A 20,185-nucleotide genomic window follows, 5' to 3' on the forward strand; every position below is an offset into this window, starting at 1 on the left:
TCCTCCTTGGAGGCAGATTATGTGCTCAGTCCTATCTGACAAATAAAACAACTCCCAGTTTTATTTGTAGTGAAAAGCTACAGGTGCACTGAGTGTAAGACTCATGTTTCAGTTTTGCCTTGCACAGCCACAGCAGAGAGTTGCTGCCTCTGTCCTGCTCTGGGGTCCCCATGCCAAGTGCAGCTGCCTGCAGACCCACATCACTTTCCCAATGACATCATATTAAGTAAATCCCAATTACGAATCAATGACATTTATGACATGAATGACCAAAAAGCTGAGCAAATCAAGGAACGACTTCAAGCCAGCTGTGTGACACAGTCAGACACGCATTTCAAAACAAGAGAGGAGCAGAGCTGCCTGGGCCTTCAGCAGGGAGATGGTGATCTGGATAGCAGTACTGAGAAGAGGCGGCACCACCCGGCTCTAGCAGGGCGATAACTGCACAGAGCCGGAGCTCCGCATGTGGGCTGCACTGCGGCTGGAAAGGCTCTGGCCAGAAGGGTATCTGTGATGGCAGAGCCCTTGTCAGCAGCCATCAGCCTCTCCTCTCACCCTTCAAACCCCTCCAAAAGCAGAAGGATGAAAGCTGGGCCTGATAATGTCTATGTCAAAGTAAAGAGGACGAAGTAGCCCTGTGGATTTTGTGGCCACAAGACGACTCATGTTGGAACTATGGGTGCTGAGTCCTGCTCAGAGGATTCACACTGGTGGGATTCTGTCAGGCTGCTCTCAGAACAGACCTTCAAGCAGAGGGTGGCTGTTTTTCCAGCATTTAGGCATTTCTTTTTGCTGCTACACAGCCTTCTTCAGTGCCTTTCCTGGCTTGCCACCGTTCCCACAAAGCTGGGGATGGGGTCTGAGAGCAGGGGCAGCCCGTGGTGCAGATAGGGAGCTGTTGGAGAGGGTCCAGAGGAGAGCCACAAAGATGATCAGGGGACTGGAGCACCTCCCCTATGAAGACAGGCTGAGGGAGCTGGGCTTGTTCAGCCTGGAGAAAAGAAGGCTGCGGGGTGACCTCATTGCAGCCTTTCAGTACCTAAAGGAAGCCTATAAACAGGAGGGGAATCAACTCTTTGAAAGGATTTATAACAGCAGGACAAGGGGAAATGGTTTTCAGTTGAGGGAGGAGAGATTTAGGTTGGATGTCAGGGGGAAATTCTTTACAGAGAGAGTGGTGAGGTGCTGGAACAGCTGCCCAGAGAGGTTGTGGATGCCCCGTCCATCCCTGGAGCTGTTCAAGGCCAGGTTGGATGGGGCCCTGGGCAGCCTGGTTTAGCATTAAATGGGGAGGTTGGTGGCCCTGCATGTGGAAGGGAGGTTGGAAATTCATGATCCTTGAGGTCCCTTCCAAGCCTGGCCATTCTGTGATTCTGTGATTCTGTGACAACAGAGGGATCAGTTTGACAAAATGGCAAAGAGTGCCATCTCCAAGTACGAATAGTGGCAAACTAGTTTGGTTTTGTCTTGTCATGTGCCTTCCTGGCACAAACCACCTTACCCAAGCAAATAAAACAAGTTTTTGGTTCTTTGGAGGGGATTTCTTCACTGGGCCAATTCACTGAGTACGTGTCACATATTGATTCACTGAATTCATGCAGCATTTACTTTTCCAGATGATCATTAGTGTTCAAGCATGGAGGAAACATGGTCAGAACATTGCATTCTGACTCTTCTATTGCACAAGTGCGTTATGAAAGAAAGAGTTATGTAAAATTCATGGTGGATTTCACTATTTCCTATTTAACCGTTCTGCAATAGCATGTACAATGTTCCAGAAATTCACTTCACGTACAATAAATGTGAGTCAGAATAACATAGCTTTTAACATCCTTACAGTAAAACAGAGGATGATGCTGAATTTCTCCTCTGCTAACACAAGACCTTCCACTTTGACTCACAGTCCTGAAGCTAGCAGATACTCTGGAGAGTATTATTTAACAAACAGCGAATACAGATCTGGAATATTTTTATTGTTGTTTGGCTGCTGTATGTGCAGAATGTAATTACAGCAGACCATTATTATGGTATAGAATTTTCTGGAAAAAACATTTTCCTGTGCATTCCCAGCACATAGCAGTCTCTCTGCTAAGGACACTCTAAAGGTCCCGTAGCGAAATATCCCTGCTGCCAATGCTGGTTCCACCCCATCCCATCCACCATCACTGGGGCTCCCAGAAGCAGCTGGCGCTGTGACCAGCCCACCCAGATGGAAGCTGGGGTTTCCCCTTGGACAAGTTCAGTGCCTTTGGTAGATTCAGTGCTGGCTCCATGGGGACCATAACAAATACAGGAGGAATTCAAGGATCTCTTTGTTTGCAGTCCAAATAAATACAGCAAGGGCGAAAGATCCACAGAAATTGAACTGTGGTCTTAAGACAGAAGATAATAAAAGGAATTTTGTCAAGATAGTACTCTGGGAAGTGGGGTTTACCACTGCTCTTGCCGTTAATGTTTGAATCCAAGGGCTTTTCTGCAGTTTTACAAGCACAGCCGAGCTGCCACGTATGTGCTGGCATAGCTGTGATAGCAGAAAAAAGAGCATTTTTCCTGGCTTAGTTTATATTGTCTAGAAGTGGCTTAAGATAAAGGAAAAACATGTCACTTGTCCTAAAAACATTTAAGCAAGAAATTTATCAGCATAGTAATATGGGTTTAAATTAATGTGTCAGCATATATGTATATAATCTTCCTGTAGATTGCAGTGGAAGTGGAGCTTCTTGAGACAACGTAGCGGTTGGCTTTTCACCAGCATTATATGTAAACTGGCTGGTGGGACAGAATTCTGCTGTATCACAAAGCCTGGATTACTGCCGTTTCCCATGGGAATATGTATCCCTGGAATAAGAGTTTTGTTAGAAAGCCACAGGGGAAAAAGCAGCTGCTAACACCACTGATAGCAGCGCAATGTGACAGCAAACTGGTAATGGCTGCTGTGGGCTATTAGTTCTGAAGATGCTTTTTTCAGAATCTATCTCAAATGGCATAGCTGCAAAGGGAGGCCAGCAGCCACAGCAACAGCATGCAACAAAAGAGGATGTCCTAGAGAAAGAGGGATGCAAACGGGTCAGTTTTTAAACAAAGAATGGATTTTTTGAGATTGTTCTGAAATGGATGAGTGCTTCCCTAAAATTCCCAGAAGGCTGCAGTTGTCAGGGAAGGTGCATGAGATCTCTCCGGCCACTGGTTTTCACTACAGGAGGAACTGGAATCGCTGGGGCTGTCAGCTACAGCAGCTGTTTGGCAGCCTCTGTCTGGTCTCAAGCTCTTTGGATGAACAACTTCATGCAACAGGGAGATGTGACCTCCACTTGCCTCCCACTGCAGGTGCTGCCCCATCAAACAGGATCACCATTCAAAGATGCAATGGTAACTCCCCAGCACCTTTTGTATCATGCATGACTTCTAGGCCCTCGCTGTGCTTTGTGCATGAGTCATGCAAATCTTATGCCACGCAAAGCAAAAACAGCTCCACCATGCACAGATTTTATCTCTCAAATAGAAAGTGATTTTTTTTTTTTTTTGGTGACAGTTTACTCCTTTGAAGAACTTACTGATTTCTGTGAAATCACTATAGAACTGGCTGGCTCTCATCTCTTTGAATGGAAACATTTTGTTGAAAGACGTAACGCAAAATGAACTGAAACCCTGCATTTTAACATCCGTTGTTTTCAGTTTCCAGTTACAAGCTAATACAACTGCAGATCCCATATCTCACACCACACCTCCTAGTTTCACTGGCACTACCTGGAGCTCTCGTGACGGCAGAGCTCTCCTCTCCCCATCCCATTGCTGCTGAGAATCACAGCTCTGCCCTTGATCTCTGTTGCCCCAATTGATGCAAAAGCTGATAGCCCACTGAAGACAGAAGCCTGGTGCTCAACTCTGATATTCAATTTCAGTGTTTAATGAAGGGAAGCTATCACCAGTCGTAAGGTGCTGTGCTTAGTAGTAAGGAATATGTGGGGGAAACTACTCAGGTTATTTAAATTTTGCTCAGAAGTGCAAAGTCCTAATGATTTAGAATTTCAGACTCGCATTTTTTGGCTCCCAGTTTCTCCGTAAGATCTGATATTGCTAAAGAACATGAGATGCCATTTCTATTTCAGGGCTTTTTTTCTGATGAGTCCAGCCAAATACTTACATCTGAAATCCTTTCAGAGAGGACAAAAAGGTTTTTCAGATTTGTGCAAGCTGATAAATTTAAATGAAAGCTACAGATCTAACGCTCCAGTTGACTGCACACTTGCTCAATTCCGGCAGCTTATTAAAGACAGTGCTTACTTGGCCTTTCTGTCTATTATGGATGCAATTTATTTAGCAAAAGAAAAGTTTATTGCTTAATAGTCTAGGCTCAGTTGCGCTGCATCACTGTGCTTACTTGCTGCTATTGCTCTGCTGCATCATTTGCCTTTTCTTGCTGGTCCCAGCAAGGACCCATGAAGATCCCACCCTACTCTGAGACAGAACCAGATATGGAGTGAATTTGCATGACCATTTTCTAATCCAAACAGGTATCCTGACTGCAGCAAGCCAGATGTGCAGCCAGAAGTGGCTGGCTGCCCTACTGCAAAATGATCCTGTGCACCTGAACCATCAATATGCCAAGGCTTTCTATCTGAGTTTGCTTTCCCCTGCTCTACATCTTTTATTCCAAAGCTCAGATGATGTGTTAAACACTTCCTGTCTTCAAAAAAAAAACCCAACCTCTGAACTAAAATCCACAACATTATGATCATATAGAGATCCAAATCCAGTGAACCTGAGTCAAACCAAAACGTGCCTGTGGGTGCACAGTAAGTTCTGAACAATGAGAACTAGAGCTGACACTGTTGAAATCTCCACCTAGCCCACGCTGTTAAATTGCATGCAACTCATTTGCCTAGAAATATGCCTGGGACATATCAGTTGGGTGCATCACTGTGACTCTCCCTCTTCATCCCTGTCCTGGAAAGACCAGCATGGTGAAATCTTCAAGCAGGCTTTGCCTGGCTCTTCATCCCCAGATTGTGTCCCCTGTTCTTGGATGGTGGGTTTCACCAAAACCTCTCTGAGGTCACCACAAGGTAAGTGCCGCGGTAAGGGGAGCCCTTGGGGACTTAAAGCAGCAGTCTAAACAAACTTACTCTTCTCCTGGCTAGCTATAGTATATTTGAAACCTGGCTGTGTCAGGCGTCTTCTGCTTGACAAAATTTCATTCAGTTTTAACATTCGAGCTACTAACCCCAACAAAGAGAAGAGTCATTGCAGCCCCCTAGGAACCCTCTAATGGCAAACAGCTCTGACTCACCTTCCAACACACCAAGTTTATTTATAGAGTTTTGAAGATCATTTCAAACACAAAAGACCTGGAAATGCGAGACACAAATAGGTCCTTTAGGAGAAGAACATAACAGAGCTGCAGAGGGTGTAATTCACTCTCCTTTCCATTTAACAACGCTGCTGGTGATGGTGATGGCTGGGCAATTTGCTGCGCGTGGGCAACAGCGTCCTGGAAAGGATGGGCTGTAGGTTGCAATTCTCCTGGCTGGAGATTTCCATGCAGAAAATGCCTGGTAAAATCTTATTCACTCTGAAGACAGATAAATCATAGTAATTGTTTTTCAGAGCCTGAGATAAATGCAGCCTCTGGTAAGGGTACAGGATTTGAGTGGGCTCAAAGCAGAGCTTGAACTCCACAGGAGATAAGAAAGCCTGTGACACTCACTCCCTCAGCATAAGGTTGAACATAACTCTGGCTGTGCACAAAAAAACGTCTCCAAACATGGCAGCAACCAAACTCTTCGCACAGATAAATAAATGACCCCGATGGTCACGTGCTGACACCAAACCCTGGTCACGGACATGGCTCAAGGTCTAAGGCACTGAGGATAGGCTTCTGGCTGAAAATTAGTAAAGCTTCTTATTAAACCAGCTATTCAAATCCATCACATAAAGAAATATTCCTAGCCATTCTGATTCCAGCACTCCTTTCAAGAAGTGTTAACAAATAAAAAGAGAATTACAAAAGCCCTGCAATTCGGGAGCAAGGAAACCTGTACTTAGCATCACTAATTCTTGCTGTACTCTATAATTTAGTTCTCCTCTTTAAGTTTTATGGTAAACGTTGGATTTTCTGGAATGCCTCAGATTTCCACTTTGGATCCAAAGGTCTCTTGGTAGTAGGAAAGCAGGAGATTTGTGGAAGAACAAAGCAACACAAAAAAAGATCTCTAAGGGGTTGCATGCACCAGACTGGTTGAGATTTTGGCTGTGGGCTTCTTCCTAATTCACAAGGCAATCAGACACTCCCTGTTGTGCCAGATCAATAATTTGTTTTCAACAGCTCTGTGTGGCTGTGCTGTAATCGCAGCAGGGGACACCATTGGAGATGCCTTTGTGTGCGTGACCCAGCTCTTGTGCATGTTCACCAGCCCGCGGAGAAGTGAGACATCCAAGGGTTCAAGCAGGTACCCAGGGACACTTGTGTGAGGGCCTACACATGTTGTTGTGTGCCTGAGCCTTGGTCGCTGGCCAGGCTGTCCCAAAAAAGGACAATGGATTCAGATTTCCTGTTTCTAGCTTCGCAGTGGCGTGTTTTCTCAAAGCTTGTTCTCTTTGTCGCGCTTTCCCTCCCCAGCACACCTTTCCAGAGAGAATTCTCAGCAATGCCCTATTCCCCAGATGTCCTGGAGCGGCATGTCGGTTCAGAAGTACACGAGCTGCCACACTTTTGCCAGAGTTGCCCTTGAAAATTCGGTCGTGTAAGAAACAAAACAAAAAGTCTCAGTGAAACTCCATAGGTGTCAATTTAAAAATTGACTACTACTGCTAAAGTACTCTTACATACCATGAAATTCTGTTGTAATTTCCTTCTAAGCAGCCTGGGGTTAATGAGGCTGAAGAGAATGATAGGAAGGAAATTATATATTCTTTTTTTCTCATCATGTCCCAAATGTCACCTCTGACCTGTCTTTCTATTTCTGGCATGGACTAAACTGCCTCTATTTATTTAGCAACCTACACACCATCACAGTAACATAGCAACAGTACTTTCAGTTGTGAATTCGAAAAAAAACACGGAAAAAAAAGAACATGTTTTTCATAAGCAAACTGTTAAGACCTTACGATCTAGTAACACTACAATATACAATAAATGCTTCTGTTTTCCCTTTTACAAGCCACTACTATGAGGTTCCCACTCTGCAAAGCCAGTGGAGAGACGCCTGAAGGAAGCGGGCAGCATCACCACTGAGATGGCTTCTAGCTGTGCAAGTCACACTTGCCCCTGACCTTCTTGTTTGCTTGTCCTAATGATGTTTCAGCTCAAACAGTTCTCAGGCTCAGCAGAGATGAAAGCAGGAGTTTGGGGAAGATACTGAAATGATGATGGAATGTATTTGGTGTTTTCCCTTCATGTTTCAAGAGCAGTTTCCCATTATCTTATGATGTGCAGCTCAGGTGATCTGTCCAAAAGAGACACTACAGAAAGCAATGAAATGAAATAGGAGCCACAGTCCAATTTACAGCCAACGTTTAGGAGTTCAAATCTCACTACAGGAAGAGTAAGTGAGAGGAGAGCCATAAAGCACCCGTCATGTCAGAGGGGTACTGCCTAAGGACACTCTGCAAATCCTGTCTAGTGGGAGCAAGGTGCCAGAGTATCTCAGAAAAGCAATTCTGCTATTAAGTAGCAGTGCTACTTATTTTTAAGCCTAGGGCCTCAGTGAGAACTTAATCACTTTATTAAGATGGGTTCAAAATGTTGAACATATTAAAAATAAAACTACTTACGATTGCAAAGCTTCTACTATAAATATTAGTAAACAACACAGATGCAGTAGCTGCAGCAGCAGCGAGCGCTTCACGCAGCAGTGTGGGCCTTGTGCAAGTGTGGCCTCATTGCTTCTGTAAGCCCAGCTGGTACCTCTTCACTTAGTGCTTCTCTGCAGAGCTCTGGCCAGCACACGGCCACCCAGCCTGCCAGCAGCTCTGCAGTGTGTGCCTACACACCTACAGGCATGAGCGTCCAGCCTGCCCAGCCCCTGCTGAGCAGGATTTCACAAGGCATCAGCTCAATGCTTCTGTTTTAGAGGCTTTATCACCCAGAGCATGAAATCTGCATGTAACAAATGGATGACTGCTCCCAACTCCTGGCTGCTTCTTCTTGGCACCACCGGCTCCTGTCAGCCTGAACAAATGTCTTCACAACTGCAAGATCCTTGACCTTCCACAAACAGTTTGTAAGTCTGGTATGTGAAAACAGACTGTCCACAAACTATGCACTCTGCTGAGATTACAACGGGTGCACATTCAGAAAGGGCCCCATTATGACTATTATTCTGCTCAACAGAAATACAAATGCAGAACCCACAGTCTCCGAGACTTGGGATTCAAAGGGCAAATAATATTTGCTATTAACAGGGCTCACAGAAACTACTGTCTTTTAAAACGTACTGTCAAAAATGAGTCAAAAGCTTTCAGGTGTCAATCCGAGTTCCATTTAAATTAACACCTTCATTTAAGTAATTTTGAACTCATACTAGCAATGACATTTTACTGTCTTTTCATCAAAAGTTCCGTAGGAACAGATACTGAGGAGCTGACATGCACTGCTTCGGGCTCTGGTGGAAAACTGTGAGGTGGTTTTGACTGCAGGGCTCAGTGGGGTTTCTGGCATCAGCTACTTTAGAAGAAGGGAAATAGCAAAATCTCTAAGAACAGTGGTTTCATTCTGGCTATTAGAAAGCTATTAATGAGTTAAGCTCAGAAAGGAAAGAGAATGTTTTGCTGCTGTGAAGGCAGACACCGGTTTTATTTTATTTTTAACAAATATCAAGTACTAAATTATGCAGCAGATTTTAAAACCAAACTTTGCATGGCTTTTAGGGCTTTTTTTTCCTGACGTAACACATACAAGAACAAGTGAGGAATTTTATAAAACAGAACATAAGAAAAGGTTGAAATCTAGCATTTTATTCAACAATTAGGTGAGAAAGAGGAAAATCTATTTTATCTGGCTGCTTGTAATGTTTTGACATGCAAATTTCATTTCAAACATAGCATTCTTTCCTTATCTCATTGTTAATTCATTTCCAACTCAAATGAAAAGGACAAGCAAACAAATAAAAGAGACTGCTTCTCTACAAAGTGATGCCATAGGAGTAAAGTTACCCTTTCCCCTGAAAACATCATGTTGGCATAATGTGCATTCATAGCATTTTGACACATCGTCAATAAAAGTAATGTGTTTATTCACATTACAGTTTTCATGCTACAACAAATAGTTCACCAAAGTGCTACTTTTAATGCTTTTTCCTCCAATATATGTTCAATTGCATCACGAGTTTAATTACCACTCAAGTTAACATTTCCTTCTCAATTCCAAACATGTTTTTTTAAGTCTTTACTTTTGAATGCAAAGAACTGATAAGTCGTGGCTTTCTGTTTTGAATAGAAACCAATAGCTGGACATTCCTGTGCTCTGAAAACATGTAGGCAAAGATTAAACTGGGGCTTCAGAGCTATTACAGCCCCACCCAAATAAATAGTCTGAGGGAAGTTATTCTGCTTAACATTCTGATACTCAGGTTGCCAAGAACAGCAGTGTTTTTTAGAAATTATTTTTTCTTAGAAGTCAGCCTATCTCGTTAAACATTGTATTTGAACTACCAAAATGCAGTCAAGATGGAAGAAAATGGTCTAGAATAAACATTGTGCTTAACCTACCAAAGCACGATCAAATGGCGGAACGTGGTCCGGTTTGCATCATACTAATTATAAACATTTAAGGATGGAAGCTCCTCCCTAAAATACATTTTCTGCTGTTGTTTTTACCTGTGAGATCTGTTTGTTCGGTGTTTCACAAAGAAGGGGATCAGCTAAAAGGATCCATAATCTTCACCACAGGGCACTCTAATTCCCACCTTCCCAAAATTTGCACACATTATCTAAATGCACTCAATTATCTCAGTGCAATTTGGGGACGTGGATTCCAGCAGGGTATGAAAGGTGGCCATAGCTCTCTGTTCAGAGAGGGCAGAGCATGAGAGGCTTTGTAGGAACATCTGGAAATGAACAGACTGATGGACAGAAGTTACATTCTAGTTATTTTTTTTGAAAAAATACCCCAGCTCCCAAACCAGCAGCAGAAGTATCTGAGTTCACACAGCACTTGGGGATTTCTTTTAGACATGGCAGTGTCACCAGACGACACCAGAGCAGAGAGCAGCTCCACATCCCACCCACCCCTCGCTGTGCTGAGTGATTCTTGTTCCTATTACTTGAGCAAACTCTTCCATAGTTCTATTTTACTTTTTCTTCTTAGTGGCCAGTAACTTCCCATTTGCTCTCCTGATAAACATCAGAACTTCAGTTAAAAATGAGGAAGTCATCTAAATTCTCTTATCTCGTACAACCATAGCGATGGGCACAATGGTCAAGTCTCGGCCAGTCCCCCAGCACAGGCAGCCATCTCGTGCTACCTGCTGTGCCCTTCTGATGGCCCTTCCCACACAGCAGCAGGGACACTACTTTCCTACCTTTTTGATTTATGACACTGCTAATTTTGGTTCCGTGAACCTACCCAACTTGCTGTGGAAGCCATAACTCCACAGGCCATCTTTTAAACTTCACTTCACTTACCAGAACTTGCCTGCAGACACCCTGTGTGGCACAGATTCCATACTCAAAAATCCAAATGGATGTAAACTCTTAGTCTCCACCTGGTCAGGCTGCTCATCTGATGCTAGCTGAGCCCTCTGCCTTTGCAGCTCAGACACTCCAACAAGTAGAGTGTTAAGAAGTGCAAAGCTCAATTTTCTCCCCTTTGTTTCATTTTAGACTCTTGTTCTAGAGATGCTGAGAAGGAATTTTGATTTTCAGTAATATCTAAAGAATCCAGTTCATCAAGTAAAGCGAGGGACTTTTTTTTTTGAGCAAGTGGTCTTCCCTCATCAGTTTGTACAGTACAGTTCTTCAGCTGGGGTACAGCTGTGCAGCGCTGGCTTAATGGAGCTGCACAGACTCACACCAAGCAAGGGTCTGTCTGCAGCCTTCACTCCTGCAGCCCGCCTAAGGAGAACTCACTGAGCAGCAGGTGGGCTGCTGACTGCCACTGCTGCTCCTGGGCAGGAGGAGCTACCCTACAGCACAGCGGCTCAAGGGTTCAGATTAGCTGCCTGCTAAAAATCTGATCTCCATCTCCTTATCAGCACATGAAAAATATACCTTCTCCATGGCATTTATCTCTTACTTCATTAAGCATCCTCTGTGCCCTTGCCATGCTTTTATTTCCCTCGCTGTGACATTCTGCACTGGCTGTAAAATGCCCTTGTTTTCCAGACCATGAAGCGATTTTCTCCCTATTTCACTGAGCAGAAAACAACTATTACGATTCAGTGATCAGGTACATCTCAACATGAAAAGCAACATAAAGCTTGATGTTCAAGGCTGATGTTACAGAACTGGGCTACAACACCGTCCTGAGCATTGTGATTCTTAACACACACTTTTTCCCCTTGAGGCTCCTTCTGCCTAACCCAACCCCCTGGCTGGAAGCATTTAGCTCTAACACAAGGCACAGAGCAACCACTGGACTTGCAGCAGGTTCTTCCATGACATCTAATTTCCTGCAGAGGCTGATACTCGCAATCCACTAATGCCCATAACAGACATCTCCAGTGGGGCCAGGTTTTCCTCCCGCAGGTCTGAGTCTGCCTGAAATTGCATTTTCAGCCTCTAGCAGGACAGACTTCACCTCGCCATGCCACTTCCCAGTTTTGCAGAGCGCCTTCTTCCTCTCTTGCCCGCCCCTCGCCCGGCTCCCCTGAACCCCCAGCACACATGGCCCCAGTGGGCAACAGACCCTAAAACAAAGCGGAGAAATGAGAGCAGCACAGCTTTCGGGTCACACACAGGGGACAAAGAATGGCAGCAAACACCCACAGTTCTCCCAGGAGAGTCCTCTGCCTCCCCAGCCAGGCTGCTACGGCAGACTCACATTTCAGGTGTCAGGCAGAGGAGCAGAACTGCTTGCACTATGAGCACAGTATCAGAGTATTTGCCTGCTGGAGCGTGGCTCCCTGTGCTTTCTAATGAATTCTCAGCGTTTTGCACTAAGCACTCTGTTTTTACAGAAAGTTACACGCGGGTAATTAATCTCATGTTCGTTTCCTGCACATGTAAGGGAGCAGCCTTTGTTAGGGAATGATAAGACACTTCTAAGAATAGTACTACTGAGAGCATCAGCTTTGCGAGACTTTACAGGAAAAATACATACTCCTAACACCTGCTTTTTGTTTCTCAAAGTTTTGAAAATAACTGCTAACCTAGAGCCAAATCCTGTTCTTGTTTATGCATGGAAAGCCTGATTGGTCTCACTAGAGAGCAATTAAAAAGGAGGGCACGTTCTGGTCTTTACGGTCCCATTTTTCAAAGGCACACTGCCCTAATTTTATAAACATTAAACATTCCCACTGGCTTCAGGGGACTATCTGCAGTTCTCAGTTCCCAAATTCATCATTTTGTCCAGATCCCAATGAATGTCATGGGACTTTCTTGGTGATGGGTAGAGCCTGAGGAGTAAGAAGGGATCCGTGCACAGGCAGTGCTTGGGCCTGATGCTGAACTCAGGGAAACGTATGCTGGGAGGTGACACAGAGGGACGCAGCAGGCGGTGGGCAGCCCCTGAGCCCCCAGCCAGCTCTGCTACGGGTGGTGCCAGCAGACACGAGGGCTGCTGCCATGCTGGGCATGTGTGGCTGTTGGCTGCTGTGTGGAGCCAGCACCAGGCTGATGCTTGATGCCTCCTGAAACCCGCTGAAGCAGGCTTTGTTTTCCAGCTCTGTTGCTTTCAAGCAAGCAGGGCAGTTCGGCTGTGCTGCCTTCCAGCCCTGAGCGAGATGTGCAAGCTGCCACACTGGTGGAACTGTGAGAAGTGAACACAATGTCTTGTAGCACGTGAGAGACGTTTTCCATTTGGTTTGCATCATCTCGTCTGTCACCAGTCATATGAGAGGGAACACCAGCCTTAGTTGTGCTTACAGCAGATCTTTTTCTGCTCTGTTGTGGACAAAGGAGCAGTTCATCCTCCTAATCAGAAAACAAAGTCTAATCTGAAGAGATCCAGCTAATCTAGTCGTTCTTGCTGGAAGAGTAGCACAGAGCCACTGCACCAAGGTATGTAGTGCAGAACCCAATGGGGGTGGGCTGCAGCCAGTGCCACACTACTCTGAGCCCCTGTCATCCCCCTGACTGCATAATGGGAGCTTTCAAACCCCAGCTTTACCACTTTCTGTTTTCTGTGCTTTGCCCTTTTATGAATATTGAGTCATCAAAAATAGCTTCAGTGGCAGAGTTATTAATGGTACCAGCTGGGTGAATTAGTGGCTCCTGCACTGTCTGGTGCCTGTGCATAGGGCTATTAGCACCCCCGGGACAACACACCACGAAAATTACGTGTCCATATTTTATCTGCAGCTCCCTTGAGACACATCACTGTGCTTATTTTAGAGCTGGAAAACATTAGTGGAACAAAGCAAATATTCGGCCATTTCAATGCTGCATGCGATCTAAGAGAAGAAACTCCAGCTTACAGCAAGTTAAAAGTAAATCCAGTCTTAACCTCAGTAAATTCGCCTTTCTCCTAGTTTTAGCAGAAAGGAAAAACGACACCACTAAACGATCTCTGCCACGTTCTTCACAGGGCACTTATTCCTCATACGATACGAAAAAGCTCACATCAGCACTCTGCCCAAAAAAATGCTGATAAACAGAAGCGAATATGACGAATGACGTGAGCTGCGCTCGGCAGCGCGGTGCCCGGGGCAGGGCAGGCCGGCAGGGCGCACAGCGCAGCGTGAGCATCAGCACAGCACCTGCACGGGAGCATCAGGGCGCAGGACGGCCCCCGACGGACTTACGGTTTTATCCCTGTCCCAAGCGATTTTATTTATTTATTTGTTAAGGATATTACCCGGAATGCCTTCCTTGCAGCTCTGCAGCGATGCAGTTTCTTGTGTTTGCAACGCACACCCGTTTTTTTTTTTTTTTTTGCAGAAAAACAGATGCAGCGCGGAGCGGGAGCCGTTCGCACGGAGCGGCGCCGGTCCTCGTACCCGCAGCCAGCAGGGGCTGGGCAGCACTGCCCCTGCCCTCCCTGCTCCCCTGCCCCAGCCGCCCCGGCAGCACCGTTAAGTGACCGCTTCTGGCGCACTGAGCTGCTAAATAAAAGTATCCCGACCGCAGCCGTTAGCAAGCGTTACAGGCATCTTAACAAAGCTGAGCCTCCGAATGGAATGTGCTGGTTTTTGTTCTTTTTTTTTCTCTTTTTTTTTTCAGGGGGATTCGCGCTCTTCCATGGGGAAAACGCGTCCGAAATTCTGTTACAAGGCTGTTGGTTACCGTAACGCTAACTGAAAGCGAGCTGCGGTTTTTAACCTAGAGCACGTTGCGTAACAGCAGCGGGGCTGCACGCGGACGGGGCACCGGAGCCCGGGGGCGCACAGACGGACCGCGGCTCCGTCCGCTCGGCTCGGGACGCGCCGGGAACGGCAGCCCGCCGGGGAGGGACGGGCTCCGCGCGCACTTACGTATCGCTTCAGCTTCCTCTCGGGAGGGGACTTGATGAGCCAGCCGGTGCAAACGACGTCCCCGGAGCTCATCTTCCCCCCGCTCCGCGCGCGGGTCCGCGGGTGCGCGGCCGCGCCTCGTTCCCTGGCGATCGGCGAGCTTCCTCCGGCCCCGCTCCCACAGCGCTCCGGCCCGGGGAGGAAGTCATGACATTGATCACTGACACGGCCGGCCCTCCTCCCTCCGCCGCGAACACAATGCAGCACACCGAGCACGTGATGGGGACGACGGGGACCGACGGCCGGGCGGGGTCCCGCCGGTGGCCCCGCCCGAAAGATGCGGCGCCGCGGGCGGTGAACGCGGGGGGCGGCCCGGGGGTGGGGTCGGTACCCGGGGATGGGGCCGGTACCCGGGGATGGGGCCGGTACCCGGAGATGCCGCCGGGCTCGCGGCTCCCGCCCTCCCGAGCACCTGCCCGCAGCACAACGTGCCTCGCCGCTTCTTCGCTTGGCTGAGGGTTTGGGTTGCTTTTTTTTTCTCCTCTCCTCTCCTCTCCTCTCCTCTCCTCTCCTCTCCTCTCCTCTCCTCTCCTCTCCTCTCCTCTCCTCTCCTCTCCTCTCCTCTCCTCTCCTCTCCTCTCCTCTCCTCTCCTCTCCTCTCCTCTCCTCTCCTCTCCTCTCCCCCCTTCCTCTCCTCAATATCCCATGGGGTCATAGAAACTTTATAGAATAAATGTGTAATCTGAAGAGCCTGGGCACTGTTAGAGAACAAAGAACTGAAGTGCTGAGGTCCTCACCATACTGATCTGATACGTGCCACTGGCAAAGACCAGCAAAGGGGCATCAGTCTGACCCCAAACACAGGCACAGTTCACCTCAGCCATGTACCTAAGAGGAGTTCTCTGCTTGTAGTTTTCTCTACTTCCCCTTCTCAGGCTCTTAATGTTTCAAAGAAAAACAACCCCTGACTACTGGTAAGGCAGAAGAGAACAAATTGCCTGATGGCATTTTGTGGAAAGCAGGAAGAGGAGCGACTTTTTACATGATGTAATAGAGATACAGAACGGCTTTAAACTAAGAGAGGGGACATTTAGGCCAGATGTGAGGAGGAAAGTCTGTACTGAGAGGACGCTGAGGCCCTGGCACTGCTGCACAGAGCTGTGGGTGCCCCATTTCTGGAGGTGTGTAGGGCCATTGGAATGGTCCCTGGTCCCTGAGCTAGGGGGGCAGCCAGCCCACGGCAGGGGTTGGATCTCAGTGATCTTTGAGGTCCCTTCCAACCTCAGCCATTCTGTGATTCTGATTCCCCCATGTCCCCACAGGCACCTGACTGGAACACACAGGCGTGCTATTTGAACCTGCTTGTTTCCATATCGCAGAGCTAATGGTGCTGTGATGAATGCTGAGCACAGTGTGAAAGCCCTCACTGCACTGCTGGGAGGAGCAATCAGGAAGGAGAGGAAAGGCAGAACAGGAGGACTTATTTGGTTGACAAATGTGTGGGTATCGAAACAGGAAGAGATGCCAGAGTAATCCAGGCTGACATTCCCACAAGCAAATGTTTCTCCCAGACTAAAGAACATCTTTTAAAGAGCTATCTAATCTGACCTTCAGTATATCAAGCAATGGTGAGAGAAAGGATTTCCTTGTAGCGTGTTCCTGTGTTCTTCTACTGAGTATGTTCCATTTTATTTGAAAGCTAATTTCAACTAAACTTGACCTTCTGGTTATTTTCTCTTGCTCTGTGACTTTTATTTTATTAAAAAGTTCACCACCATAAATACCAAGCACGACTCACTGTGCAGGGATTACATCACCCCTTACCTTCCCTTCTGCAGCCAGTGAGCTGGGCTGAGCTCCCATGCAGCTATTTATAAGGATTGTTTTCTACTGTCTGGGTAATATTTATGTTTTCCCTTCAAATTCTCTCCAGCTATTTCTATCTCCCTTTTGGCATACAGAGACCAAAACTGGCATCCACCACTGTTAGTCCCCATTTCACTCATACTGACTTGCACTGCCCTAGCCCACCTTTTTACAAAAACAACAGTATTGTTTTTTCCCTCACTGTGTTGCTCTAATAACTCATCTTCAGGCAACACACATGTTGGCACTATGACACTCCTCGGACACTGATTTAGAAGATGTGCCCTATCATACGACCTGTGCTCTTTTCTCTCTGCTACTGGTCTGCATTAGATGATAAAGTATTGTGCTTAACCATTCAACCCCTGCTTGATGAAGCTGTCTCCACAGACACGCAACTACAGACAGCAAAGAAACCCACTGCTGAGAGCAATTCTGCCTCTGCATCTTTTTCTGGCCTCTTGGTTGTCCCTCCTTGTCTTTTTCTGTTCTGCTCAGCTGAGCATCCCTGGTAGAGTTCCTATTCTCTTGCACTAGGTTAATAATACGAATAACCTCACAGGGACATCTAGGAATTGTATGCAGAGTAAGAAATGGTATTTGACCACAGCTGTACCCTCTCTGATATCCTACAAAAGTACACATTCAAGTGGGAAACACATCCAAAGTGTCTAGCTAGCAACTTAGCCCCATGCTGACCTACAAAGCCTTGCAGAGGTTGAGTGCAGCTGAGAGCCAGCTCCAGTCTGGGGAACAGCCTATTCTTTCACCCGGTGGTTGAACCCTGTTTACATGTGGGGCTCTCACCACACTTACTCAGCAAAATGCTGGCATGCCTCTGCAGCATTCCCACAGCCAGCAGAATGCCCCGTGCCACTAAAAAGCCATGGCAGTGTAAACGTGTTCCAGCTGCTCCTGACAGCTCCCACCCTGCTCCCCCACAGACAGCATATTTCACTCTATCCATTCACAAGGACACATTCAGCCACGTTACAGGAAGTGGAGCTCCTCTCCTCTCTCCTCTCCTCTCCTCTCCTCTCCTCTCCTCTCCTCTCCTCTCCTCTCCTCTCCTCTCCTCTCCTCTCCTCTCCTCTCCTCTCCTCTCCTCTCCTCTCCTCTCCTCTCCTCTCCTCTCCTCTCTTCTCCTCCCCTCCCCTCCCCTCCCCTCCTCTCCTCTCCTCTCCATCCCATGGGATCATGCAATCACAGCCCCTGGTTGGCCATTAGTCCTTGTGACTGATAGGGGAGATGGAGAAGGAAGATGATTTTTTTTTTTTTTTTTTTGGAGTAAAATTTTTTTTTCCACTTTCTGTATAGAAGTTAAGAAAAATCCACTTCCTTTTTGATCTACAGTGATGAATACTGCTCAGCGCACATGTGAGAGGACCTCCTGGCACGTCCCTCCCAAGCCTAGAGAACACCAGAGGAAGGGGAAAACTGAGACAGTAAAATTACCATGGGACACAGTCTCAGTGCTGTCCAAAAAGGCATTACTGATGGTTACAGGAGCCCTACTTGACACTGTGGTTTTCAAGTCATTTTCTGGCATGTGCCAAAACACTGAGGGAAAATGAAATACTGTGTGCAGTTACGATGGAGTAGATGGTACTGCAGCAAAGAGAGTGCATTTCAGGCAACACAGGCTTCTGAACCATATCTGTAAGTGCAGGGAAGGAAGCTGCTTTGGTGGCAGCTTTGTGCTTGAGACTGTTGCAGAAAAGGAAGGCTGATGGCAGGATGAGGAAGAAAGAAGCCAGGCAGGCAGGGAAGCACAACACAAGGCATGGGGAGCAGAAGCAGATTCTCTGTAGGCTTTAATAAGTGAGCCAGAGCTATTCCAGCTTAACAGCTCCTTAAGCAGAAACTGGTAATGCTTTGGAAAACGTAAGAGGTGTAGTCTGGTCTTCCATTGTGAGTGGATGTTGGCAAATAAAAGCATCTGAACAGGATGAAAGCAAGAGGATTTCCACAGCATGATAAGGCCTGTGGCTTGCTGATGTGATGGCTATTGGCCTCTGCAATGTGTCTGCCATGCTTGCGAGGCTGTGCTATGCAGCATCCTTCCACACGTTGCTTGGACTCAAAGGAAATCCTGGTGCATCCTAAAATCTTTGTGCAAGCCCTGTTACATTTATAAATACTCTGTGATATGCTAAGTGATAACAGTGAAATCAATCACCAGAAATATGCTTTTGCTTAAGACAATTTATTTTGGGAAGAGAATTTGTGAAAAAACTATTTCAGGAAGCTTTAAAGAGAGTTCAAGCCTGCACTGTACTGAGCAATTACTAGGAGCAATTGCTTGCTCGATTCTCACAAACACTCAACATTTTGTAATATGCTGTCTCTGCTGTAGGCAGGTTATTTGTAGGTTTTCAATACTGCCAAACCACCGTATTTCTGCTGGAAAAATCTCTTTTGACCACTTTTGCTTTGATCTAAAAAACACTTTTGAAGCGTCTTTTACTGCCAATGAAACTAGGATCCTGAGCTGTTGAATACACAGGACGTCACTGTGAGTAGGTGGGCAAAATCAGTGGTTCAAGATAGCACACACAGTGGTACCATTGCTTGTTACAGCCTGATTTATGGCAGCCTCAATTGACATGGCTTAGAGTGGCCACAGCCCTGGCCTATACCTGCCCTGCTGTATTGGTACCAGGCAGTGTTCTGGGCAGCTGGGATGGGCTGAGCTGAGCTGACAGACAACTAGCAGATCTCTCCACTGGGCTGGATTTTTGAACACTACTACTAGCAATTTTCTTATTTTTCAATGCTGCATGATGTCTTTTTTGTATGTTCTCTTGCCCACTCTGGAGACTGTCCGTAGAACAAAATGAAAACTGGATACAGGAAACCAGGCATGAGTATGGTGCCTGCAACTCAAACCAAAACAAAAGCAAAACCAACAAGGCCCCTTCTGTATGTTAAGGCTGTTGCCTGTGCCCATAATTGAGATGCTCTCGAGTGACCTCATGGCAGCTGGTGATGACAGGCTGCCTCGGGCCATCATGGGGCTCTGCATGGGGCTGCCATTTTGGGGCCTGCTCTTGGCAGGCAGGTGCAGGCTGTGGATGCTGTGCCTGGGCTGAGCAGCATGCAGGGCTTGGATAAGGGTGGCCAGAGACAAGAGGCAGTCCTTGCAGGCCTTTCTTGCTATGCTCTATGGTTCAAAGAGTTCAAAGAGCCTGCTGGTTTCCCAGTGGTCATGATGTCAACTGCTGATGCTGGCAGGCCTTGTGTGCCATTTGTAGTCTAAGCTTTCACTGATACATTTCAGTGAGGAATAACTAGTGCTGCAGGAGTGGATTTTGGTCTAAAGTACTCAGTGGGAAGTCTCTATGACAAACAGATTAATGACTAGAGGTACAGCACCCGGCCCCTTCTAACAATGCACAATGGGTTCCCCCAGTACTACTGCGTAATGCAGTGCTGGGTATGACTACACAGCAACAGGTGCAAGAGGCCTTACACATCTGCCTTGCATTATCCTTTTCCTTTCCATGATCAAACCAGCCATATGATTGGGCAGCTTCCCACTGCTCTGCAGCCTCCATCGAGCCTGTGGTGTGGCATTGCCACCTAGTGACATCGGGCAGGGTGCTGCTGCCTGCTGCACTTTAATTCCCCTTCGCATCAGAGAATGTTCAAATCACAACCTGTAGTTACAACGCCTTTTCTTACTTGAGTTGCTGTTGTTAACAGAACTGACATTTCACTGCTGACAGCAGGTAACTGCTCATGATGAGCATATGTGTATTTCCTTGCGT

The 20,185-nt window shown here is 46.7% G+C and overlaps 1 protein-coding gene and 1 long non-coding RNA gene across 9 annotated transcripts in view; one reads left to right on the plus strand and one right to left on the minus strand.

Moving 5' to 3' along the window:
• GAB3 (GRB2 associated binding protein 3) overlaps window positions 1–14,705 on the minus strand; it is a 54,375-nt gene extending 39,670 nt beyond the window's left edge. For all 6 annotated transcript variants that reach the window (XR_014884973.1, XR_014884972.1, XM_085230593.1 and 3 more), the window contains exon 1: window positions 14,571–14,705. Coding sequence is in view for 4 of the 6 variants with exons in the window: in XM_085230593.1 (XP_085086719.1) it covers window positions 14,571–14,642 (72 nt within the window). In the remaining 2 variants the exon portion in view is untranslated. The remainder of the gene's footprint in view (window positions 1–14,570) is intronic.
• Window positions 4,830–19,221, plus strand: LOC146543786 (uncharacterized). 3 transcript variants are annotated; one of them, XR_014884976.1, is made up of 3 exons: window positions 4,830–5,066; window positions 14,038–15,730; window positions 15,872–19,221. It is a non-coding gene; the product is annotated as an uncharacterized LOC146543786 (long non-coding RNA). The 3 variants fall into 3 exon arrangements; XR_014884975.1 differs by lacking the exon at window positions 15,872–19,221 and adding an exon at window positions 12,822–13,586 and having other exon boundaries at window positions 13,685–14,225; XR_014884974.1 differs by lacking the exon at window positions 15,872–19,221 and having other exon boundaries at window positions 12,822–14,225.
• Window positions 19,222–20,185: the final 964 nt, after the last annotated feature.

Source organism: Meleagris gallopavo, chromosome 9 (assembly GCF_905368555.1).
Source record: "Meleagris gallopavo chromosome 9, MGAL_WU_HG_1.1, whole genome shotgun sequence".
Classification (NCBI taxonomy): domain Eukaryota; kingdom Metazoa; phylum Chordata; class Aves; order Galliformes; family Phasianidae; genus Meleagris; species Meleagris gallopavo.